This window comes from Arabidopsis lyrata (genome assembly GCF_000004255.2).
Source record: "Arabidopsis lyrata subsp. lyrata unplaced genomic scaffold ARALYscaffold_6, whole genome shotgun sequence".
NCBI lineage: Eukaryota > Viridiplantae > Streptophyta > Magnoliopsida > Brassicales > Brassicaceae > Arabidopsis > Arabidopsis lyrata.
This window is the reverse complement of record NW_003302550.1, coordinates 20,868,484-20,894,137: the sequence shown is the minus strand read 5'-3', so window position 1 is coordinate 20,894,137 and position 25,654 is coordinate 20,868,484. Positions and strand designations below refer to the sequence as shown.

Below are 25,654 nucleotides of genomic sequence, written 5' to 3'. Positions count from 1 at the left end.
GAGGACGCAGGTTACTGCAAGCTTTTTTCGGAAAATCTATGTGGCCAAGCTCTAATGTGGTTCACCCAATTAGAGCCGGGTTCGATCAGCAATTTCGACGAACTATCAGCCGTATTCTTAAAGCAATATTCCATCCTTATGGATAAAAGCGTTTCAGATGCCGATCTTTGGAACTTATCGCAAGGATCAAATGAGTCACTTCGAGTTTTCATCACCAAGTTTAAAGGAGTGCTGTCAAAGCTCCCAAGAATCTCACAGCAATCAGCTTTATCTGCCCTACGAAAAGGATTGCGACATGATTCAAGGTTTAAAGAAGACTTAATACTTCATAAACCAGACACAATTCAGGATGCACTCTTCCGCGCAAACAATTGGATGGAATTAGAGGACGAGAAAGAAAATTTTGCCAAAAGAAATAAACAAGAAAAGCCGGCAATCACCGTCCCTACCAAGAAGTTCGAGCCTAGGGAGAGCAAAGGACCAAGAAAATTTGGGTCGCAACCCTTCAACAGTACTGTCGGAAAGCAATTCCAAGGAAAAGGAAGGTCAAACACTTGGGTCCGCGATGAAAGTTTATATTGCGATATTCATAAAGTAACCGGACATTTAACCAAGGATTGTAGTGTCCTTAAAAGGCACCTCGTGGAGCTTTGGGCCAGTGGAGATCTTTCCAAATTTGATATAAAAAATTTTGTGAAGGAATACCACGAAGCAAGGGAAAACTCTAAAGATCAAGATTCCAAAACACCAAGGTTATCCAGCGAGGAAGAACCAAGGAGTTCGAAGGGTAAGATCAATGTGATTCTAGGAGCGAAGAAGTTGATTTTCAAAGCAAGCTTGAGCGAAGAAGTTGATTTTCAAGGTGCCTCAATATCATTTAACGAAGAAGAAACGCGGCACCTCGAAAGACCTCATGATGATGCTCTAGTCATTACCCTTGATGTTGCCAACTTCGAAGTGTCAAGGATCCTTATCGATACAAGCAGTTCGGTCGACTTGATCTTTTTAAGTACTTTAGAAAGAATGGGAATCAGCCGAGCGGACATAGTAGGACCTCCATCTCCATTAGTTGCGGTCACAAGCGAGTCAGCCATGTCTCTCGGAACAATCAAGATACCGGTCCTTGCCAAAAATGTATCGAAGATCGTGGACTTCGTTGTCTTCGATAAGCCCGCAGCTTACAACATCATCCTCGGGACTCCCTGGATTTATCGAATGAAAGCAGTCCCCTCTACATACCATCAATGTATCAAATTTCCAACATCAAATGGGGTGGAAACAATTCGGGGAGATCAAGAAGCTTCACGGACGTGTTACCTAGCTAGCCACCGTTTGAAGATCCAATAGCAATTAACAAAGCCCGCAAAAGAAGGACTAAGGCAAAAATTTCCTAGTGGGCAGAAAAAAGAGGATGTAGTAGTCGAAGTGGTATTGGAAGAAGACAAACCAGATCGAAAAGTCCGAATTGGAGCAACTTTAACTGGCCAAATAAAAGAAGCTTTGATCGAACTTTTGAGGAAAAACAAAACATCGTTTACGTGGTCCGCGGCGGACATGCCTGGCATAGATCCAAGTATAATTTGTCATGAGCTAAACGTGGATCCGAGCTTCAAGCCGGTGAAACAAAAAAGAAGAAAGCTCGGAGTGGAGCGAGCAAAAATAGTAAATAACGAAGTGGATAAACTTTTGAAGATAGGGTCCATAAGAGAAGTGCAATACCCGGAATGGGTAGCAAACACTGTCGTTGTCAAAAAGAAGAATGGAAAAGATAGGGTTTGCATCGACTTCACAGACCTCAATAAAGCATGTCCCAAAGACAGTTTCCCGCTCCCGTATATAGATCGACTTGTAGAGTCCACCGTTGGGAACGAGCTGTTAACATTCATGGACGCCTTCTCGGGTTATAATCAAATAATGATGAACCCCGAAGATCAAGAAAAGACGTCATTTATCACAGATAGAGGTATCTATTGTTACAAGGTAATGCCTTTTGGTTTGAAAAATGCTGGAGCAACTTACCAACGGTTGGTTAACAAAATGTTCCACAATCACCTCGGGAAGACAATGGAAGTCTACATAGATGATATGTTGGTTAAATCGTTGAAGAAAGAGGATCACGTCAAACATTTAGAGGAATGTTTTGATATTCTCAATAAATATCAAATGAAGCTGAACCCGGCAAAGTGCACATTCGGAGTCCCATCCGGAGAATTTCTTGGCTACATTGTGACAGAAAGAGGAATTGAGGCCAATCCAAATCAAATTAATGCCTTTCTAAACATGCCATCTCCAAGAAACTTCAAAGAAGTACAACGGTTGACTGGGCGGATCGCGGCTTTGAATCGTTTTATCTCGAGGTCAACAGATAAGTCGTTACCTTTCTACCAAATTCTAAGAGGAAACAAAGGATTCCTTTGGGATGAGAAGTGTGAAGAAGCTTTTGGGCAGCTTAAGGCATACTTAACCACTCCACCTATATTGTCCAAGCCAGAAGTGGATGAAAAGCTTTATTTGTACATATCAGTTTCAAACCATGCGGTTAGTGGAGTCTTGGTTCGGGAAGACCGCGGGGAACAGAAGCCGATTTACTACGTAAGTAAGTCAATGACGGATCCAGAAACCAGATATACAATGATGGAAAAACTAGCACTCGCGGTGGTGATCTCGGCTCGGAAGCTGCGCCCGTATTTTTAATCCCATCCAATTGAAGTATTAACCAACCAGCCACTCCGAACAATACTTCATAGTCCAAGTCAGTCCGGACGTTTGGCGAAATGGGCGGTGGAATTGAGCGAGTACGATATAGAGTTCAAAAGCCGGATCAGTATGAAGGCTCAGGTCATAGCAGACTTCCTGACCGAACTACCAATACCTGGAACGATAGAACAACCGGAGAACCAAACTTGGAAATTACATGTTGACGGGTCTTCGACAAAACAAGGATCCGGAGTGGGGATCAAGTTGGAGTCTCCAACATCAGAAATTCTAGAACAGTCATTCCGATTGTTATTCAATGCCTCCAACAACGAAGCAGAATATGAAGCCCTGATTGCCGGACTTCGATTGGCACAAGGAGTTGGAGCTAAGGAAATAGTCGCTTATTGCGATTCGCAATTAGTAGTTAACCAGTTTAATGGAGACTATGAGGCTAAGGACTCAAGAATGGAAGCATACCTCGAAGTGGTGAAGGATCTATCTAAAAACTTCTTGAAATTCGAATTAATTCGCATACCTCGGGGGGAGAATACAACTGCGGATGCCCTTGCCGCGTTGGCGTCAACATCAGATCCTGAGATAAAGAGAGTTATTCCAGTGGAATGCATTTCGGAGCGAAGCATTCAAGACAACAAAGAAACCCTCGTCGTTACAAGGTCTCGAGCAGCGGCACGTGATCGTGGCGAATCAGAGATCGAACCTCCGCCCAACAAACGGAGGAAGTCAAGGGGATCAAACACATCTAACAAGGAATCCGTCGTCTTAGCAGAAGATGTGATTCCAGAAGCGATATTAGAAACCGAGCCGTTAATCGAGGAAAACGTTCTTGAACCAAACGAACATCCCGAGCCAGAGCCACGAGTATTTCACAAGGTTGACCAAATTCCGGCTAAAGACTGGGGGGCTGACTGGAGGGAGCCAATAAAACACTACATCATGACAGGTGAGCTCCCAAAGAATAAGTGGCAGGCCAGGAAAATGAAAATCGTTAGCGCGAAATTTTGTCTATCGAAGGATGCGTTATATAGACGAGGTGTCAGTGACCCTTACCTATTATGTATTTTTGGGCCCGAAGTCGAAATCGTCATGAGCGAAGTGCATAAAGGATTATGTGGGAGTCATTCATCAGGAAGAGCTATGACTTTTAAAGTTAAAAGAATGGGATACTATTGGTCCACTATGATCACGGATTGTGTTAAATTTGCCCAAAAATGTAAGCGCTGCCAACTCCATGCACCATTGATCCATCAACCTTCGGAATTATTCTCTTCCATCTCCGCCCCGTACCCGTTTATGAGGTGGTCAATGGACATCATTGGACCATTTCACAGATCAACTCGAGGTGTACAATACCTTTTGGTCTTGACGGACTACTTTTCGAAATGGATTGAAGCTGAGGCATATGTTGGCATCAAGGATTCGGCGGTAAAGACTTTCATTTGGAAGAATATTATATGTCGACATGGAGTTCCGTATGAAATAGTCACCGATAACGGGCCACAATTCATTTCACAAGAGTTTGATGCCTTTTGTGCGGACTGGGGAATCAAAGTCAGTTACTCTACACCACGATATCCGCAAGGAAACGGTCAAGCTGAAGCCGCGAACAAGACGATATTGAGCAATCTCAAGAAACGATTGAATCATCTAAAGGGAGGATGGTACGAAGAACTCCAACCCGTCCTATGGGCCTATCGTACAACCCCTAGGCGACCTACCGGAGAAACTCCATTCTCTTTGGTTTATGGCATGGAGGCAGTAGTACCAGCTGAACTCAACGTGCCCAGACTTCGCCGAACAGAAGCACCATTAAATGAGGAAGAAAATTCAGCAATGCTTAATGATTCACTGGATACCATAAATGAAAGGCGCGATCAAGCTTTGATTCGGATTCAGAATTACCAGCAGGCAGCAGCCCGATATTACAACTCTAAAGTCAAAAGTAGGCCGTTCTTCGTGGGAGATTATGTGTTAAGGCGCGTTTTTGACAATAAAAAAGAAGAAGGCGCCGGTAAACTTGGTATAAATTGGGAAGGACCTTACATTGTTACCGAAGTGGTTCGAAACGGTGTTTATAGGCTGAAAGACTTAGAAGACATACCAGTCAAGCGACCTTGGAATGTGATCAACCTAAAGAAATTTTATGTTTAAAGCTACACGCATTTTATATGTACATGAACTACGGTGTGGCTTGATCCCGAAATGGGTACGTAGGCAGCTCGGAAACGAGTTCAGCTATTAATAAAAATTTGTTTTATTTCTGTATTAAAGGGAAAGGTTCGACTGTGCGAACAAATGAAGCAAATAAAAGTTCGGCTATGCGAACATACAAGAAATTGGAAAAAGAGCGTTTATTCAAGCAAATAAGGCAAAATATCCCTCATCGTACACTTCGGATTATGGAGATCTTGTTGACGAGCAAAACACTTCGACTCCTTGGCCAGCAAGGTCAAGGATTGACAACATGCAGTCTGGAATTCGAGCGAAGTCAGAGATTCCGAGTTCTATCCATTCTCCGGGGTGAGATTCAAGGATGTGGAGATCTCTTGATACCGTAGTAAGCCTGCGTTGCATCCGGTTAATTCTCTTCTGGAGTCTCCTCTTTTCCAATGTAAGCTTCCGATGTTGAAGCGCGAGTGCCTCTATGAATGCCATCGCTGTTCCTTGGTCTCTAATGGGGAGATCCCTGATCAAAGCACATGGAGCTCGGATCTGAGATCTGAAGAAGCCGTGAGGTGGAGGAGGTTGCCTGTTTGGCTCATTTGGAACATCTTCGTTTATCATTCCGATCCTGGAGAAGTCGGGCATAGATTCTGAACATCGAAGGTTGAACTCCATGCCTGTTAAAATGAAAAAGAACGGTGAGGAGAAAAGAGAAGTTGAGACTGTAATTTATAGGAATGTCATATTCCTAAGTCAGCTGCGGATTCTATCCTAGGAATGGAGTGATTCGCGGAGAGATTTATGCCCTCGAACAGATCCTGCATTAAAAGACGCATCTCCGAGAATATTTGAAAAGTAAGGAAAATTGCAAATGTTTCCATAAATAAAAAGGGGCCGAAGCCCATTAAGAGTTCAAAATAAGTGAAGAAGTTAGAGAACATTTATGGAAGAGGCTCAGGAACAGGCTCCTTCATCGCCGGTTTAATCTTCGAAGTGGACGCCTTGTTCTTGGCATCCACTTCGGGATGATCCCGAACGCGTTTCCGACAGGTGCTGGCCTCCTCCTCGTCTTCTTCTTCGCTGTCAGATGGAACGGTATAGACCGGGGCATTCACGGGACCCGGGACTCCTTTAGCGCGGAGATACATCCGAAGCATCTTCGGGATCTCAGCGACAGAATCAAAGTTCCGCCATTCCCATTGAAAGGGATCACTTTCCAAAGCCCGTATCTTCCTCTCCACCCGAGCGATGCGAGCCTCGAGTGTTTTGCCTTTTGAGGCCTAGCCGCTGCCTCTCTTCACACAAGCGACGGTGTTTGTCGGCAACCTAGCATAAAGATGAATGAATAAGATGAAACAAAAAGTTTTTAATCAAAGACGACAGATATTAACCTTGTCAATAAAGTCGCAAGCCTCTTTTTTCTCCTTTGAAGGAAAGTGAAAGACGGCGTGAGGGAAGAGAACGCCGGCCGGTTCAAAGCCGTCGCCGGACAAGAAGAGTGGGCTGCCGGGATCAACGGGGGCTACTTTTTCGTTTTCCATTCTCGTAATATTTCTCAAGTAAGATTCTAAAAACGTATTTAAATAAAGCTTAGAGGTAGGTAAGCCTTTATTTATAATGATTTAGGGTTTGTCTTGGAACCATAAATCCAATAATGGTAGTGTGCCCGAGTGGTTTAAACCATTTTTGGAAAATCGAGAAAAGGCAGTTTTTGCATTAAAGACGAGCCGTTTCCCCTACTTTTAAGAAATAAGAAGGGAAAAAGCAACCGTCGCATTAACTACAAAAGTTTCTAAGGCCCAAGCCCAATAAATTTATCGAGTTGACTAAACCCGAAGTGGGCAACTCGCTTTAAGCCGAGCTCAGTTCTCGCATTCTTAAGAGAAAGGTCTGATCAGCCTAAAAATCTCAAAAGCATAACCACAAGGCCACAGAAGGTTAAAAGCGGACTTTGCAAACCCGCATATAATTTTAACCAAACCCCCTTGGGGTCATAACCTAGAAAGGTTTAAAAGCCTCCTCAGGCAAATATCTTGTTCAAAAGAAATGATAAAGCCTCCTTAGGCAAAAACAAGTTCGAAATTAAGTTTAAACTAAATGGGACAATCCCCAGTTTAAAGTGGACACAGCCACTACGGATCGACATCCACCTCGGACTCCGGCTCAGCTGTCAAAGTTTCACTCGCCTCCTTAACTGGTGCTTGATCAGATGAAGCTCCTGGACCACCCTCCACGGTACAACCATCCTCCGGAGTGACCTCCGGTGCCGCAGGAACTTCGGGTGGGACGACGTCTTCCGTCCCACTTGAACCTAGGAAATACGGTCCCAATCAATTAAAAAAAATATAAGGCAAGAAAAAGGTAGTAAGTGTCAAGAACCAAAGGTTACCTGCCCAGTCTAGACCCGATTCACTTATAGGAGGCGATTCTGTGAAGAATTCCTCAAAGTCCTGCGGGTTAAAAGTCGAAGCGGGAAGAGCTGCCAAACGACTCCGCTTTTCAGAAAGATTAGCCGACATTTCGGCCCTCTCTTGCACCACGGAGAAATCTGCATCATGGATTTGATCCAACAGAATCAGGTTGCTCTCGTGCTCCTTGACGTTTGATTCCAGATCTGACCTAGCCTTCTCGGTTTGAATGAAGCGGATGGCCCCCTGGATCAACTCCATCCCGCGTCCCTTAACATCTTTTCTGGCTTTCGATGCCAACCTTGCCAACTCGGAATCACGCAACTTGGCTATCGCCTTGTACTTCGCGTTAAGCTCGATAAGTTGGTTGTTCAGGGTATCGGCGGTTGATTCGGATTCACAAAGTCTACCCTGAACACCAGAAAGTTCATCCTAGAGTTTGTAATTCCGGTCATACTGGTCTTGCAGCTCCCCCTTTATCTTCGCAAGCTCGGATGTTAAACTGTCGACCTTGTCCTCCAGATCGTGCTTGGAGCCGGTAGAAGAACTGAGTTCAGCCTCAAGAGCAGAGAATTTCTTCTTCCACATGTCAATCTCCTTCTCCCGTCCGATGACCAACCCTTCGTAATGTTCAATCATGTCGTTAAGCTCGCCGTGAGCCTGGCATTATACATAAACCCTGGATGGCGAGTCAGTTCGCAGAATGGCAATGCAATAAAAAAAAAAAAAAAAAAAAACAAAAACGGAACTAACCCCAGATGAGTGGTGCGCGTGAAGCAAATAGCGTTCACGAATCGCAGGGCGCCACTTGTCGAAGTCTGGCAAGATCGAACCAGATCGGGTCTTGAAGCATCGGAAGACGCTGCCTTCTTTCTCCATAGCTGCGAAGAAGGAAGAGTTGTAAAAATTGGAATCTTAATAGAGACAAAAACGTTTGAGTATGTGTAAATCACCAAACCTGAAAGCGATTTGACTTGAGGGACAAGAGCGGGCTTTAACCTCGAGGAAGCATCTCGAGATTCAGAATCTCCCTTTTTAGGAGATGCACTCCGAGCAGTCTTTTCGCTGTCGGGCTGGGAAGAAGAAGACATGTCAACAGATCGGGGAGGACCCATTGGTTCAGTGGGAGGGGATGATCGAGGTGAACGGTCAGTCCGGGCCCTTGATTTCTCCCTTCGCGGAGACGAGTCACTACGGGATGACTTGTCCCTCTTCCTACGAACCAAGTTCTTAAGTGGTTCATTGCTGAAATCGTCTCGGGGAGGACGAGGAGAATCACGACGAGGAGATCGCTCTCTCCGAGGAGAACGTTCGTCATGACGTTCGCGACGAGGTGTTAACCTATAAGCAGCAACGGATCTGGCTCCCTCGGTGCTGTTATCATCAACCAGCAGGGTCCTGCTGTAATCTTTTTTGTCAATGGCGGCCGCAAGGAACGCCTTGTTTTCATCACAAGCCTCTGCTATCGGCTTGGAGAGTTTCTTACGCTGGGCAGTAAGGGCCCGAGCTGACATTCCCTGAGTTGAGGGAGGAGGCGGAAGACGATGAAGTAGATTGGGAGGACTCATCCTGAGTTTTCGGTTGGCCTCGACAAACCGATCGAGGGTGAAAGAGTTCCAAAGGGTTTCCCCTTCGAGGATTGTTTTGAAGAACTTGACAAATTCTTCAGTCGGGAGAGTTGAAGCGATGAGAGCTGCGAAGTGAAACAACGAATTTGGTCAGTAAAAAAATAAAACGACCAGGAAAGGAGTATACGACCTAGTCTCTACCAGGCTTCGTAGACCACTTCGATGGGAGTACATCGGAAAGATTCCCAATCGAAGCAGGAGTTTTCTTAATCAGGAACCAAGGATGGTGCCAGTTTTCATCCTTGTTCGGGAGGTGCGAGATGACGTTTCTATTGGCATTTGGGTATGCCGAGAAGTATCCTGTTTTCTTTGACGAACTTCTCACACTTAGAAGTTCGTTCAGTTCGGGGACCCCGATAATGTAGTCTGCTTCCGCCGCAACGGTTATGATTCCGAGGATAGTTCGGAGGAGATTGGGGGTTAACTGAGGTAGAGCGATCTCAAGAGCCGCTAGGTATCGAACTAAGGCTTCGGGAAGAGGGAAAGTCAATCCGCAGCCCTTGAAGTAGATTTCATAGACACAAAAATAGCCATCACGGTGGTTTTCCGGGGACTCCGTAGGGTCGGCTATCTGCGCTTCCGCTATGATTCCGGGGGGGATCTGGCAAAGCCCCTTTAATCGCTCTAGCGATTGAAGAGTACAGGTGGATCTGTAGTGTGGACCAGCGATATCGTTAGGACAAGTGCATTCGTCATTACTAGACCCACCTTCAAAGGATGGAGACTCGGGTCTTTCGGAGTTAGAAGTCATCGGAGAAGATGAGAAATTTAAAATCTGGCAAAGAAAGAGTCGGCGAAGAAAGAGAAGAGAGAAGTTTCGGCTAAAAACGTAAGAGTAAAAGAAGTAATGATGAAAGAAGTTACCTCACGGAAGTTAAGTGATAATGGTGAAACCGCCTTGGGAATCGTGGGGGAAGTGGAAAGGTTTTCCGCTTTAATAGTAAATAATTAAGATACGGTCATAATGATGACAGATGTCACTCGGGTAGAAATGGCTAGTGCCGAAATTAAAGGAGTGATGAGATTTTCGGCGGGAAATCAGAAAGATTCTCGAGCGCAATCTTTGGTCATTTAAGCATTTAAAGTTCTCCGAATTGGAATGACACTTCGAAGAACTTGGGGGGCTAATTGTTGGTGTCGGATCCCGCACCAGAAGTCCGGGACCAACCAAAGATTGCCACGTAGACAAAATGAAGACCCATAAAGGATAAAGCCCGTCGGATTAGTGAGCCAAAGGAACAGTCGAAGTGGGTATCGCCACAAGGAGAATCCGAAGTGACTGCATTTTGGCATGAGTCCGGCATCGAAGTCACGGTTGAGTCGGTTTAAGGACATTTGGGCCAAAAGGCGGGGCCCATGAAGATCAGAGTCAACTCAAATTCAAACGTTGAAGCATTAAAGCCAAATATCAAAACGGACACATTTAAGAGAGAATAATTATACTTAATTAGCCATTTTAATGTCGTTTTCCTATGTATAAATACAAAGGCCAATGGCCATGTAAGCCCGGATCTTCCTCTCAAGAAAGAAATACTATAGCAATTTTCGTAACAATTCATAAGTTCTTACATATTCATTTTTGTCCCTCAAGAGTAATCTTTCCTACTTAATTAAAATACTTGAGTGTGTGAATCCGACATCCACAGTGGCCAGCTTTTTCTACCTATCTAGAGGCTATTCAGAGCGACAAGGATGAGTTTGATTTTTTCTCTTTATCTTTGATTTCTCGACGTGCAAATTCAAAAGCGGATAATCTGGCACGAAATGTTCGTACCCAACCGCATCTAATTACCTATGTAAACAATATCCCCCAAAATTGGCTTGTATAAGCTAATCTAATAAAGTTGTTGACAAAAAAAAAAATGTTATAAACGTCTAAACCGCCTAAAAAATTGCCTAGGCCCCGATTAGGCGTTCTAGGCGCTAGGCACTGAGTCACCGCCTGCTTAGCGCCTGACGCTTTCTTGAACACTCCCTTGCTACGTTACGTGCATTTTTTTTTTTTTTTTTGGATTAATGAATGAGTAAAATAAGTGTTATTAATACCAATGGCAAATTGATGTAAATATTCTAGTATAGGATGAAAAAATAATTAAATGAGTTGTGGAGCTCTGTAAACGCGACACGTCAGCATGACATTTTCGTTAATCACACGTGAGGGTAATGTTATTTTTTAAAATGCTTTTCAATTAATATATAAGGGATAAAAAAAAAAAAAAAGATCATAATTATACATATAAAATACACAATTTGAGTCCATATAACCAAACATGCCTAGAATTTAGGCTCCACTAGTCATACAAATTTTACAATAACTTACTTTTTTTATAAGGGAGAGAGTTGTTATTACTTGAGTCAGAACAAGTAACACCTTATTTATAACTCGTTCTTTTTTTTCTTTTTTAAAAAAATAAACACTCGTCCTTACACCATATCATAAGAGAAGCTTTCTTTGACATGTAGGGTTAGTTTCAGTAGATCAAATGTTCGAAATGAAAACTCCATCTCTATGAGCTTGTGACCAACATTTAAATCGCATTGTTTCAACTTGATGAAGCAAAAAAATCCTACTGTACCTCTAAAAAGAGATAAGACATTTGTGTGACTATCACCAGATATGGTCTAAAACATGATAAGGAGCTAACCATATCTTCCATTCACAGAAATTTCATCTCTTTTTGTACTCTAGTTGATACTATTTACTTTAGGGTTCATCGGTTCGTGTAAACATAGCAGATATGGCTACACGATTGCTTAAGTTTACGGAAGAGAGGGTTAAAGCATCTCCATCAGCTACAAACACAATTGGGTATCTCAAAAATAAAATAATATTAATATTGACATTAACGGTTCAATTTTTATGCAAAAATTGTATTTTTATGTCACCAAAAATTTTGACTGTTCAATTTTTATGATTCAATTTTATTTTATTTTACTTAACGGGTTCTAGAAATTTGCCTTTAAAAAACAGACGTTTTTATAGTGATATATGGCTTACATGAAAAATTATAGTGTTAATTATTTTATCTTTTTTAACAACTGAGACTTTTATTAGATGGTATAAGGTTGATACAAGTGTGGAATCAAGAAAGAAGGAGGAACAGAGTACATATGATACAAAGAAGTAATAGTAATAGCCTGTTGAGCCATTTTATCAGCTGCACTGTTTCTTTCCCGATTAACATGATTTAGAGATGAAAGGGGAAGCTTAGCCACATAACATGTTCTTATTTCAATCAATTAATTAAAACGAAATTATATTTCACATTTGCAATTTAGAGTTACTAATCTTTAGAAGATGAAGCACCTAACATTTTGTGTATCGATTAACTCTATAACTATACTAAGGCATTCTTTTTCAAAAGTCTACATGTAATCATATAATGAAGTATTTTAGTTTGATGTTTTATAAATACGGTCACGGAACATAAGGTATATGAATTTAATTATTAAAACACACAAAAAGATATATGTGCCATAAATGATAATATTTTATCAACACTTTCTCCACATGGAAGTTTTTTACCACGCTCAAATATTTTACGGGTGAAAACAAATTCTTATATAAAATATTTGTAAATTTGTAAATTTTACCTATAATAGTTTTACTTGAATCATTTTATCCCGCACATAATGAGGGTTTTTATCTAGTTGGCTCTTTCTTTCCCAATTTGCGAATCAACTACTTCTAGGACATGCTGAGATATGATGTCTATGCGTTACTAAAACCTGGAGCATCTATGATTCTCTTCAAGATTTTGGGAGATTTTATCAAAATTGAAGACGATTAGCTCTTTTGTATTGCTGAGATTTCGGAAGAAATTTTACATCGACTTTTTTTTTTTGGAAACAAAATAAATATTTGTTGGTAATTTTTTAAAAATATTTTCTCCAAATTAAAAACTTTGGCCTTTATTTTGAAAATCCAGTGATCCTTATAGAAGAAAAAAATATTCTTCTAAAAAATTATTATATATAACAAACTAATCTTAGATAAAATTCGTAATTTGAAATAAAAGTTTGATCTTGGAAAAAACAAAAAAAAACTAAAATAATTAAAAAAAATATATTTTTTATATATATATAGTATAGTATAGTATATAACTTATTAAAACATACCATAGTCTAAATTAAATAATTTTTGACATAAATTGCATTGGATTTTTTTTATATAAAATTATCATGTTAAATTATGAGTTATAAAACTATTATGTTAAATTATTGTAGTTCTCTATAGATCTTTACCATTACTATTTCCCTTTCCTTTTTTTATTAGTCTTATTCTTTTGTCAACTAGTATATTTGTTAAAAAATCTGGACTTATCAAGATTCTATTTTAATTTAAAAAAAAATAAAAAAGTCTAATTTCCTTTTTTTTTTTTTCTTGGTTATATGACCTAATAGAGGTATTAAAACGTTCTTACTCAAGGGAAAAAATCACAAACACAAAAAAAAAGCTTAAGAGGAACAGAATCGGTCTCTCTCTCTCTCTCTCTCTCTCTCTCTCTCTCTCTCTCTCTCTCACTTGTGCGTGTTCTCTCAAATCCTCTGATAAGAATCAATGGCGAAGGAATTAGCAGAGAAAGCTAAAGAAGCTTTTTTAGATGATGACTTCGATGTTGCTGTTGACTTATACTCCAAAGCCATTGACTTGGATCCCAATTGCGCCGCCTTCTTCGCCGATCGTGCTCAGGCCAACATCAAACTCGATAACTTCACTGGTATATCTCGCTCTTCTTTCTTTAAATTCATCGTTAAAGGTTGAATCTTTATTAGACGATTCTTATCGTTGACGATTTTGGGGTTCTGGGTTTTTTTGTCGTCGCTTAATTCGATCTGTTGATAGTGGAACAAAGTTTAGTTTTAGGGTTTCTTTTGTGAGGTTGTGTTGTTACCTTTGATTCGGATAAGAAAACTTGAGGGTTTTTTCCAATCAATTGATTTGAGTAATTGTAATTGCGTTGCTTGTTCCATGTGAATTTGACTTCAATTGTTGTGTTCTTTAGAAAATAACTACATGCATCTTCTTCATCGATACTTTGATTGAATTACTGTTAGATTATTTGATATCTTTATCTTTTGTGATTTTCCATGAGCAGAAGCTGTTGTAGATGCGAACAAAGCCATCGAGTTGGAACCAACGTTGGCAAAAGCTTACCTCAGAAAGGGGTATGATATTTTCATCAGCTCTCTCTATTAAAGTTTGATGTTATATTCAAATTTGAATGGAATCATAATTCTGTTTGTGATACTTTACTACTTTATTCGCAGCAATGCTTGTATGAAGCTAGAAGAATATAGTACTGCTAAAGCAGCTTTGGAAAAGGGTGCTTCTGTTGCACCAGATGAATCAAAATTTAAGAAGATGATAGATGAATGCAATCTTCGCATTGCAGGTATATTACATAAACTTCATGATTTTTGATATTTGTCTGCACCACCTAGGGTTAGATTTATGTAATAGTCTTTATATCTCTGTTCAGAAGAAGAGAAAGATTTGGTTCAACCAGTGCTACCGAGTTTGCCTTCAAGCTCGACAACACCACTAGCAACGGAAGCTGATGCTCCTCCTGCTCCAACTCCTGCAGCACCTGCCAAACCGATGTTCAGGTAGTCTGGTTTTCAAAAATGTGAATTCTTATTTAATTTCCAGAATCACTATATACTCATAAATTGATGGCTCAACAGACATGAATTCTACCAGAAAGCAGAAGAAGCAGTGGTGACAATTTTCGCCAAAAGAATACCAAAGGAGAATGTAACTGTCGAGTTTGGTGAGCAGATTGTGAGTATCCTGCAATCAGAGAATTCATTACTTTTATCTGAATGGTAGAACCGATCTCTCTATGTAATATAACACTGTATTGATTTGAGATATCTATCTTGGCTTTTTTCGGTGCAGCTGAGTGTTGTCATTGATGTTGCCGGAGAGGAAGCTTATCATCTCCAGCCAAGATTGTTCGGGAAGGTATATTTTATTCGACATATGAAATTACGGTGTTTTCATGCACACTTTTACTAAATCCTTTTTCATGGGTACTATTCAGATAATACCAGAGAAGTGCAGATATGAAGTACTGTCTACCAAAGTTGAGATCCGTCTTGCAAAAGCTGAGATAATCACATGGTCATCCCTTGAATATGGCAAAGGGCAAGGTGTTTTGCCCAAACCCAATGTCTCATCAGGTTCGTTTCAGAAGATACCAGCTTAGCATTTACTATATTTATTTTGAACCACATTAGAAGACCTTAAACAAACTGAACCCAAAGTTCTCTTCTCATGTAATTTTATGTGCATATGCAGCGCTGTCGCAGAGACCAGTGTACCCATCTTCTAAGCCAGCAAAAGACTGGGACAAGCTGGAAGCTGAAGTGAAGAAACAGGTTTGACAAACGCAAACTTCTCATCCTTAACACTAGAGGCTTTGCTTTACTTTTATTCTTTCTGCTTATCACTTTTTAATTTTACAGGAGAAGGATGAGAAGCTTGATGGAGATGCAGCTATGAACAAATTTTTCAGTGATATATACTCAAGTGCAGATGAAGACATGAGGCGAGCCATGAACAAATCATTTGTGAGCAAATCTCTCTTTGGTCTTTATTTTTTTAGTTTAATAACTTTCTCCTTTGGTTTTTTTGACTGATGATATATGCCTGCTTGGGTGGTTTTTGGGTTTGACAGGCTGAGTCAAACGGGACGGTACTGTCGACAAACTGGAAAGAAGTTGGGACTAAGAAAGTGGAGAGCACTCCACCAGATGGCATGGAGCTCAAGAAGTGGGAGTACTGATCTTCTTAAAATCCTTTTTTCTGGTTTTTGTCAAAAAAGTCTGACAAATCTTTTGAACTTTTTATGGTTTCTTTTGTTTTTTGCTTGCTTTTGTCTCTCATTCTTGCGTTGTGGTCTCAAAGAGCGTTTCTGATACTTTGATTTTGTATTAGAAAACTAAACTCGCAAGTCTGTTGTTTTTGTACTTTCTTCTTTTATCGAGAGGCTTTTCAAAACGTTTCCTTGATAATAATTGCATCGTGGTCTAAAAAGGTTAGATGTATAAACCCAACCCAACTTTCTTCAGTTGAAAATGCTGTGAACATCTTCCACAATTTTTACAAAACATAATGTTGCCTCAACCAAACAAAACAAAAAAAATCTAACAAAAACAAACTGTTGCCTCAATCACCTACCATGCATTCAAAATTCGAACCCATCGGCTTCACTCTTTTCTTGATTCCCACATTGGTATGAAGGACTTAACGACCTTTTCCACCCTGCAGAAAAGTTAACATATCAACATGATATCTAACATCTATCTATATTGCAAAAACCGGTTATACGAGGGAGATAGTATTTTTACCTTATGAGGTGGGGTTCCTGGTCTAGGAACATGGTTGTTGAATCCAAATCTTCCTTTCTTCTCAGATGCCTTAAGGATTTGGAATGAACATGTTAAGCTATCATCAACACTCATCAATGCGCCAGCATTGTCAAACTCGCCACAGTAATTGGGTGCAGAGAATATTGTCACCAGTTGTCTTTTCGCAAAGAATTCATATCCATCTTCTACAACCTGCAGAATCAGTAGTTAAGAAAAATTTGAGTTGTTGCATTAACGAGATTTCCCAATTGAATCTACAGGCGCCCTAATCTCAGCAATCTTGTGATATAGTTTGACAACTGATTTATGATTTCTTAACTCTATGAATTCAGAGAACAGTCACAGATAAGAACAAACCAATCCAGAGAATCAAAAGAGAGAACTCAAGAAATAAATTTTAGCTTTACCTGATGAGCTCGGCATACAAGATCAAGGTCATGAGTTTGAAGGAACTCAGCTACTTTGTCGGCCCCAAATGTATAAGAGACACCTCTGTCATTCTCCCCCCAGCCTTCAATCTCTCTGTCAGGATCAGCCCATAACAAATCACAAAGAATGCCCTCATCAGGAACATCAATAGGACGAGGAATTCTCTTGATGTCATCTAAGCTCTTAATATCAGGCGATAGTCCACCATGCATGCAGAGGATCTTATCATCAATGAGAGCAGAAACAGGCAGACAGTTGAAACACTCAGTGAAAGTTTTCCATAACCGGACATTATATCTTCTTTTGCATTCATCATAGAATCCATATACACGATTGATTGAAGCACACTCGTGATTGCCTCTGAGAAGAAAGAAGTTGAACTTGTATTTGACCTTGTATGCAAGAAGAAGACATATAGTCTCTATGCTCTGCTTACCACGATCAACATAGTCCCCGAGAAACAAGTAATTTGCAGCTGGAGGATAGCCACCATACTCAAACAACCGCAGGAGATCTGGAAACTGACCATGAACATCTCCTGCTCATCAACATATAAACTTAAAACCATCAACAATATTATAAATCATACAGTTATGATGACAGCAGAAGAGAGGGTAACATACATCAAATTCAGTAAAAAAACAAAACTATTAGATATCAAATGAAGCTTTAAGATCTTCCTTCAAGTAACATGTCAGGTGAGATTCCAATTTCATGTTCCTCAGAGACTCACAAAAGTTACAAGTCACTTCTTCACTACTTGAAGTGGCAGAGCAATTAACTAATTCGCAACATATCCATCTTCAATCGTACACTCATAAGTCCACAAATCTAAGCTTTAAGCTTCCAAACAACAAACATACAAAGCTAAACCCTTACATAAAAAAAGGGAAATTTATCAAAAACCCACAACACAAAAACGAATGTAAGATAAAGTAAACAGAGAAAAACATCGAATTCGTGAACATTACCACAAATCTTGATAGGAGCCTCAAGCTCGAGGAGATTAGGCTGACTGAGAAAAACTTCCTTGGAAGCTAAACATAGCTGCCGTATCTCCGCCTCAGTAATCTGTGCTTGCTTCACCGTCCTTCCATTATTCGTCGCTAAAAGTCGCCGTATTATGTCGTCAAGTAAAGTCTCGTCCATCGAAGCAACAACCCCAAAAACCCTAACCTTTCTCTATCTTTTTCTCACACACACAAATTAGAAACCGGAAAATTCTCGCCTGACGAATCCAGAGAGAACCGACGATTTATTTCACCGCCGGCGTCTCTGGGTTCGTATCGTTGACGGAGAAGAAGATACAGAGAGCGTTAAGTAGAGAGAGACCCCAAATTTCGTAAACCCTAGAAATTTTTCATAAACGCGGTAATTATTTTTCATCATCCAAAATAATCTCAAAGCCAAAGGAGCGGAGCGGTCACGTGACAAGTTCTCATCCGCACGTGGGTATTCGGTTATTTGGTTTAGTTGAGTACGATACGAGTTATTCAGAACCATATTTTGGTTCAATTCAGGTTGGGTTCGGTTTTGGACAATAATTATAAACATAACTAACTAATTTTTAATTAATATTATAGTTTTAATATATTTAAATTAATTTCTAAATATTAAATTAAATATATTTTTTTGTGAATTTTAGTTAAACTGTTTAGTTCGAAATATTCCACATACAAATTGCCATACCGTTTAACTAATTTTGTTCGGGTTCAGTTTTATGAATTTCGGTTCGATTTGCTCATCTTTAATCTTTGTGTTGAATGTATTATGAGAATTTTTTATTTTGTTTAAATTGCTCACCAAAATCCAAATATGGAGTTACGATCTTAAATGTATTTGTATCATATAGATGAGAAAATATTGGATTGCTTCGTAACTCATTGAATCCATCTACGTTTTATTTTTTTCTTTAAATATCACGTATACTCCATCCACATAGAAAATCTCTCTTCCAAAATTTGAATTTCTAGAAATTGAGAACACCATGAATCTGGAAACGGAGAACAACGGTAACATCATCACAACCACTAGCAGTCGCCGCCGTATTCTCAACTACCACAAATGGTATCATTCAGCCAACATGTACAAAATTTTTGGTACGAGTAAATTAGAATCGTTTTGGATTTCAAAAACCATTAGTTTCCATTGGCTCGGATTAAAATGACCATGAATCAAATCTTGATGTGTATATGATCTTCGTGGAGACTCTGATCGTCGATCTTGTCGATATTTCTCGATCATGATGATCAAACATATGTATAACAAGAGCAAAAGGTCTAACGTAACCCCTAAAAAATGATGAGAAGACGATTGGAACCTCTGCGGGAACCATATGCGCATCAGGGTCTGGTCAATGAACTTCTAATTCCAAGATCTACATACCTAATTTTCATTCTACATACCTAATTATTATTATTATGTACTTCTAGATTTCATTCTACATACCTAATTTTTTTTTAAATCTTTTTGTGAAAACTCACATGCCTCAAACATAAATTCTTTATATAATTTAAATTATTTTTAAAATTACATTACAATAGAAAATAGATAAGATATTAAAAGCTAAAAAAAGTAAGAATGGTAATGGGTACTTCTAGATTGTATTTGCTATATATATATATAATTTCTTTAAATTAAAACTCATATGCCCCAACTACGATGAGATGACTCTTTTTTGTAGTTTACATATTTTAAAACTAAATTATCATTAAAAAACCCATGTAATTTTTTTTTTAAAATTGAGCAAAACATAAGAAAGTTGTATTGATTGACTACCTCTAGATTTCCTTCTATATATATATTTTTAAAATATTTTTGAATAAAATTCATACACATCAAACATATGCACTAGCCATGACGAGATGACTTTTTATATAGTTTAAATCTTTTTAGCCTAAACTACAATAGAAAACTAGTACAAAACTACTATAAATTATTTCCAAAATAATAAAATTAACTTTAATATGTCAAAGTAAAATATTACCACATTCAAATCTAAATATATAAAAACAAACGTTGATTTTTTCTAACTAACAGACATTATAGAAATGTTTAGTGGTTTTTAACGTTTTTTTATTCTCCTTCTACCGAAAAATATTTTCTAAAACCTAAATCTATACTAATATTTGGGAAGTACATTCTAAGAGTCATAACTTAGATTTTGTAAGAAATTACAATATATGTCATTATATAATTCTAATCATAAAATTTATTCCATGTCACTAATATATATAAACGAGTCAACGGGTCAACGGGTTTAAAAATATTAAAAGATTTTGTTTATATTATACATATAATTCGGAAAAAAAATTTCTTCAAACGATTACACAATTAATATAATTCGAAAATGTTATATACTAATCAATTCAAAAATGTAACACAATTAGTAAAACTGTTATATACTATTATATTATTCGAAAATGTGATCGAAAATGTTATATCCTATACTATTATTTGGAAAGTACATCCTATAAATCATAACTTTGATTTTGTATGAAATTACAATATACGTTGTTAATAAAATCTTCCGTATAACTCTCTTCTAAGATGGATGAAAGACTCTAATTTGTAATAATAGAAAATTATTTACATGATGTAGCAACTAGCCAATAGGAAAACAAACAAAAAATTCAAAACCTATTTAGCTAAATTTTCATTCTTTCTTAGTTGAAATTAAACGTTTACCAATTTGGCAATTTCTTAAGTATAATTAAAGTGTAGCTAAAACATGCACGCAAATATATTTTAAAATCCTATTTTTAGAAACCAAACTTATTTTTATAATTTTCGTTCTGCTTTGGTAATTTCCTTTGGTCGTTCCTTTGATTAGTACAAAAGCCAAATTTTATAAACACAAAACAAAATTCAAAAATTGTATTTATTCAGTCTTCTCCCTCCTTGGCCTCTCCAACAAATTCGAAATGTCAATGTCATTTTCCGGCGGGACTCACGACGATCGTTGGGGTTCCGATTTGACTTCCGCCGGAGAATTTACCCAAAGCTTTCCATCGTTTCCAGCAACTTACTCACCTTCCGACGGCGAAGAGCTCGTAGAAGTAACAATCGAATTCCCAAGCGGCGTACTATTAAACATCGAATCTGTTACCAGCACCGATCCAGAGATTACCTCTTGCTCTGCTTCTGATTCAGGATCAAAATCGCATAGTTTCGGATGGAGCGCGTCGTCGAGTCGTCGGATCTCAGAGTTTCATACGGTGGAGAAGGCGAAAAAGTTCTCTAGAGATCTGAAAGAAAAGCTTCAAAGGATCTCATTGGGATATTCGTCTCGGTCTGCACCGGAGCCGGTGGTTCCTAATGTAGTAGATTTTACGGATCCTGCTGTTCTCTGTCGCTCTTTAACACAACGATTAACAAAGTCTAATGGATCGTGTACAGAGAGAGCGATTAATGCTTTGAAATTCATAAGCAGCAAAGACAATCGAATCGCTAATTGGAGAGATGTTCAAAACAATTTCGCTAATCTTTCTAAAGATGGTTATCTTTGTCGAAGTGATTTTGCTAATTGCATAGGTTCGACATTATTTCACATTTCTGATGAGTATATTGATTGATTAGTTTGACATTTGGTTGTTTTGTGTTTGAAAGGTTTGGAGAATGAAAATTCGAAAGAATTCGCAGATGAGTTGTTCGACGCAATGTGTAGGAGAAGAAGATTAATGGTTGATAAGATCAATCTTCAAGAACTATATGAGTTTTGGTACCAAATTACTGACGAAAGCTTCGATTCTCGTCTCCAAATCTTCTTCGACATGTATTGATCATTTAATTAATATACTGATACACTTCTTCAACATGTAGTTAAGTTCTTGATTTGTTTTCTTGAAAATTGCAGGGTTAAAAATGGAGATGGTCGAATCACAGAGAATGAAGTAAAAGAGGTGACTTATTTAGTATTCTAATCAGCATTGACTACGTATAACTAATGAATCTTACATGAGTGCCATTATCTTATATTTTTAGTATTGTATTATCCCTCTTGCTGAATTTTTTAGTTGGTTATGTTGGTCTTGATATGATTACATCTTATGTATTCTTTCTAAACCAATTAATGCAAGAATAGAAAACATAAGTTGCAATTGTTTTTTCTGCATAATATTTGATTGACCTTGTAGTATCTTTTCTTAATTTAAGGAAGTGTTCTAACTACCAATGAGAAGATATTGTTTTTCTATATAACCACTAAGTTTACGTTGAATCTTTCTAATAGAAGCTTCCTTTGGGCATTAACTTCTTTTTGTATGATTTTGACAACATATAGATCATTATACTAAGTGCATCAGCAAATAATCTATTGAGGTTAAGAGAACGAGCAGAGGAATATGCAGCACTGATCATGGAAGAACTTGCACCGGATGGGCTCTATTCTCAGTACATAGAGGTGGTTCCATCACTTTTTAAGTAATATCACAATCTTGTAGATCAGTCTCTTTCTATGAGAGAGAGTAGAAGGGTTCTTTGTTAAGTTTGACCTTAGTAATTGATGACGTTGAGCTCTCTTACCTTCCAAGTACTCTGATGATAGAGACATTTGACCGAGTCAAAAACCAATGAGCTTAAAGTTATGTGCTATGCAAGTTTCTTTTTGTATGGAATTAATATAAGAAAAGGTTGACGAAGACAAAAAAAGTAGAGGTCCACATATAGAGCTTGAACAAATATTGTTCTCAAAATAATTTCTAGTGGTATAGTGGCGTTTCAGTTATAGTAACAAATATTGTCAGAGAGAGTGCCCACTTGTTTGAATATTTTTCTCCTGCTTGAGACTGAAACAACATTCTAATATGTTGTCTTTGTTATGGATTTGGAATGATGCAGTTAAAGGACCTAGAGATGCTACTACTAGAGAAGGACATATCTCATAGTTACAGCCAACCGTTCAGTCAGACGAGCCGAGCCTTAAGCCAAAACCTAAAGGATACAAGATGGGGAATAAGTAGGAACTTGCTTTACTCTTTGCAAGACAATTGGAAGAGGATTTGGGTTTTGACATTGTGGTTAGTGATCATGGGCTGGTTGTTTATGTGGAAATGCTATCAGTACAAACGCAAAGACGCATTCCATGTAATGGGTTACTGCCTTGTCATGGCGAAAGGTGCAGCTGAGACACTGAAATTCAATATGGCTCTTATCCTTTTGCCGGTCTGTAGAAATACCATCACCTATCTCAGATCCACCGCTTTGTGCCACTCAGTGCCTTTCGATGACTGCATTAATTTTCACAAGGTTAATCAAAAACCATTTTGTCTTGCCTTTCTTATGAAAGACAATATGTTTCAGCTGAATCTTACTTTCCGGTTTTTGCTTAAGCGCAGACGATCTCTGTAGCAATCATTATTGCAATGCTTCTTCATGCATCCAGCCACCTCGCTTGTGACTTCCCGAGGATTCTAACATCTACTGAGACTGATTACAAAAGATACTTGGTTAAGTACTTTGGTATTACCAGACCCACATACTTTGACTTGGTGAATAGTCCTGTAGGAATCACTGGTTTTATAATGGTTGCTTTTATGGTAATTGCATTCATATTAGCCAGTCGAAGATGCAGGCGGAACCTTACTAAGTTGCCAAAGCCATTTGACAAACTAACCGGATATAATGCCTTCTGGTATTCACATCACTTACTTCTAACTGTTTACGTCCTTTTAGTCATCCACGGTGTTTCCCTCTATCTCGAGCATAAATGGTACCGCAAAACGGTAAATTCCATAAACTTTTTACCATTACTTTTTGCATTCTTACATAATTTTCTGTAAAAACAATAACATATACTGCCTCCTTCAGATATGGATGTATCTTGCTGTACCAGTTTTACTCTATATTGGTGAAAGGATCCTTAGATTTTTTCGTTCCAGGCTTTACACCGTTGAAATCTGCAAGGTAAAGTCTCACTACAATTACATTTTGAACTGAATCACATGGAAAGACACATTGTCAATCATCTTCCGCTATCTTTATATATCAATTCAAATGATTTGGTCTTAGGTTGTAATTTATCCCGGAAACGTTGTTGTACTACGCATGACTAAGCCTACATCATTTGATTACAAGAGCGGACAATATGTATTTGTTCAGTGTCCTGCAGTGTCAAAATTTGAGTGGTGAGTGTTTTTATAGTGAGCCAACACAAGCCTAATAGCTTATTTTGCAATCTAAGAATATATACAAACTCTGTTCTTTGACACCACAAAGAGTAACTTAAAGATTCTTGGTCCTAAACTCCATCTCCAGGCATCCATTTTCTATTACGTCTTCCCCTGGAGATGATTATCTCAGCATTCACATTCGCCAGCGTGGTGATTGGACAGAAGGGATTAAGAAGGCATTCTCAGTGGTATGTCAAGCCCCTGAAGCTGGAAAAAGCGGACTTCTCAGAGCAGACGGACCAAACCAAAGAAGGTACATACATTTTATAGATTTCCATATACTATTAACTTGCATTCTCAGAATGTGAATTTTGATATTATCTCTTGTAATTTAGTTTTCCAGAGCTGTTGATAGATGGACCTTATGGCGCTCCAGCGCAAGACCATTGGAAGTATGATGTGGTACTACTCGTTGGCCTTGGAATCGGCGCAACACCTTTCGTTAGCATTTTGAGAGATCTACTCAACACCATTGTTAAGCAACAAGAACAAGCTGTGAGTATAAACTTTAAAAATCCCTGTTGTTGAGTAACAGACTCTTAACTAACTTTTTTTTGTGTTATGTTATATTTTCAGGAATGCCTCTCAGGTAGTTGTAGTAACAGCAACATCTCATCTGATCACAGTTTCAGTTGCTTAAACTCGGAAGCTCGGAGTCGGATTCCCCAAACTCAACGGAAGACGTTGAATACTAAGAACGCTTACTTTTATTGGGTAACACGAGAACAAGGCTCGTTCGATTGGTTCAAAGATATCATGAACGAAATTGCTGATTCAGATAGAAAGGTAATATACACTTATTCATGTAAATTCAAAAGATTGAAGTTAGTCACTGACATATTTGTCTTTGTGAACAAATAAAAGGGTGTTATTGAGATGCACAACTACTTGACTAGCGTCTACGAAGAAGGAGATACTCGATCCAATCTTCTCACCATGATCCAAACGCTAAACCACGCTAAAAATGGCGTCGACATATTTTCTGGAACCAAGGCAATTAATAATCTTTAACGATTACATTTATGATCTTATACAAACAACAATTGATTTCTGATCTTGTATACAACTTTTGGTTATTTTAGGTAAGGACACATTTTGGGAGGCCAAAATGGAAGAAAGTTTTATCAAAGATTAGCACCAAACATAGGAACGCAAGAATTGGTACGTTACACAAGAATCAACTCAAAGAAATTATAATCGAGTCGGTATTTGCCTTGTCTAAAGAATTTGTTTTGATTAGGAGTGTTCTATTGTGGAGTACCGAGTTTGGGGAAGGAACTTTCTACACTCTGCCATGAATTTAACCAGACGGGAATTTCCAGGTTCGAGTTCCACAAAGAACAGTTCTAACGGTAAAAAAATAGTAATCCCCCACGATTATGGTTTTTGAATGAATGAATCAATGTTCATGTTCATATATATCCTTCTTGTTGTGTTTTCTTTTTCGTTTTGTGTATCATAATACCAACTTTTAACCATTTCATCTAGACTAGGACTGTTAAATATCAAAAATCACAGTAAATAAGCTTGTGAAGAAAGAAAAAAAAAAACAGTGAAAAGGAGTAAAAAAGAGAATCATTTCTCTTTTTTTGTTGTCAAATTTAAATAATTTGCACTTATTGGGCATATCTTTGAGCTATTTTATTCCACAAATTTAAATAATTATAACTTACTACACAAAGGCAAATTCGTTCTCAAAAGCTTCTCACACTCCATGGAATATCTTTTTGCTTCTCTTTTTTTTTTTTTTTTTTTTTTGGTCAAA

General features: G+C 38.5%; 4 protein-coding genes across 5 annotated transcripts; 2 read left to right on the top strand and 2 right to left on the bottom strand.

Moving 5' to 3' along the window:
- Positions 1-5,030: 5,030 nt before the first annotated feature.
- On the bottom strand, positions 5,031-5,706 carry LOC110227121. The gene has a single exon (XM_021020426.1). It carries the CDS (start codon positions 5,551-5,553, stop codon positions 5,113-5,115), a length of 441 nt encoding a protein of 146 aa, XP_020876085.1. The 5' UTR covers positions 5,554-5,706; the 3' UTR covers positions 5,031-5,112.
- A 7,559-nt stretch (positions 5,707-13,265) lies between these two features.
- Positions 13,266-15,956, top strand: LOC110227601 (protein SGT1 homolog B). Its single transcript, XM_021022282.1, has 10 exons — positions 13,266-13,635; positions 14,014-14,083; positions 14,186-14,310; positions 14,398-14,524; positions 14,603-14,699; positions 14,817-14,882; positions 14,962-15,100; positions 15,219-15,298; positions 15,386-15,490; positions 15,598-15,956. The coding sequence occupies exons 1-10, from the start codon at positions 13,476-13,478 to the stop codon at positions 15,703-15,705; spliced, it is 1,077 nt and encodes a 358-aa protein (XP_020877941.1). The 5' UTR covers positions 13,266-13,475; the 3' UTR covers positions 15,706-15,956.
- A 9-nt stretch (positions 15,957-15,965) lies between these two features.
- LOC9310748 (serine/threonine-protein phosphatase PP1 isozyme 6) lies at positions 15,966-18,095 on the bottom strand. Its single transcript, XM_021022283.1, has 4 exons — positions 17,692-18,095; positions 16,699-17,258; positions 16,271-16,483; positions 15,966-16,184 (listed from the first exon to the last, which is right to left on the bottom strand). The coding sequence occupies exons 1-4, from the start codon at positions 17,867-17,869 to the stop codon at positions 16,167-16,169; spliced, it is 969 nt and encodes a 322-aa protein (XP_020877942.1). The 5' UTR covers positions 17,870-18,095; the 3' UTR covers positions 15,966-16,166.
- Positions 18,096-20,453: 2,358 nt separating this feature from the next.
- On the top strand, positions 20,454-25,508 carry LOC9310746 (probable respiratory burst oxidase homolog protein I). 2 transcript variants are annotated; one of them, XM_021020413.1, is made up of 15 exons: positions 20,454-21,253; positions 21,329-21,494; positions 21,576-21,621; positions 22,002-22,121; positions 22,559-22,966; positions 23,056-23,179; positions 23,276-23,442; positions 23,528-23,623; positions 23,729-23,844; positions 23,975-24,142; positions 24,225-24,384; positions 24,466-24,675; positions 24,754-24,882; positions 24,972-25,050; positions 25,130-25,508. In XM_021020413.1, the coding sequence occupies exons 1-15, from the start codon at positions 20,644-20,646 to the stop codon at positions 25,237-25,239; spliced, it is 2,709 nt and encodes a 902-aa protein (XP_020876072.1). In that variant the 5' UTR covers positions 20,454-20,643; the 3' UTR covers positions 25,240-25,508. The 2 variants fall into 2 exon arrangements, with proteins under 2 accessions (XP_020876072.1, XP_020876071.1); XM_021020412.1 differs by having other exon boundaries at positions 20,455-21,253; positions 23,056-23,442.
- Positions 25,509-25,654: the final 146 nt, after the last annotated feature.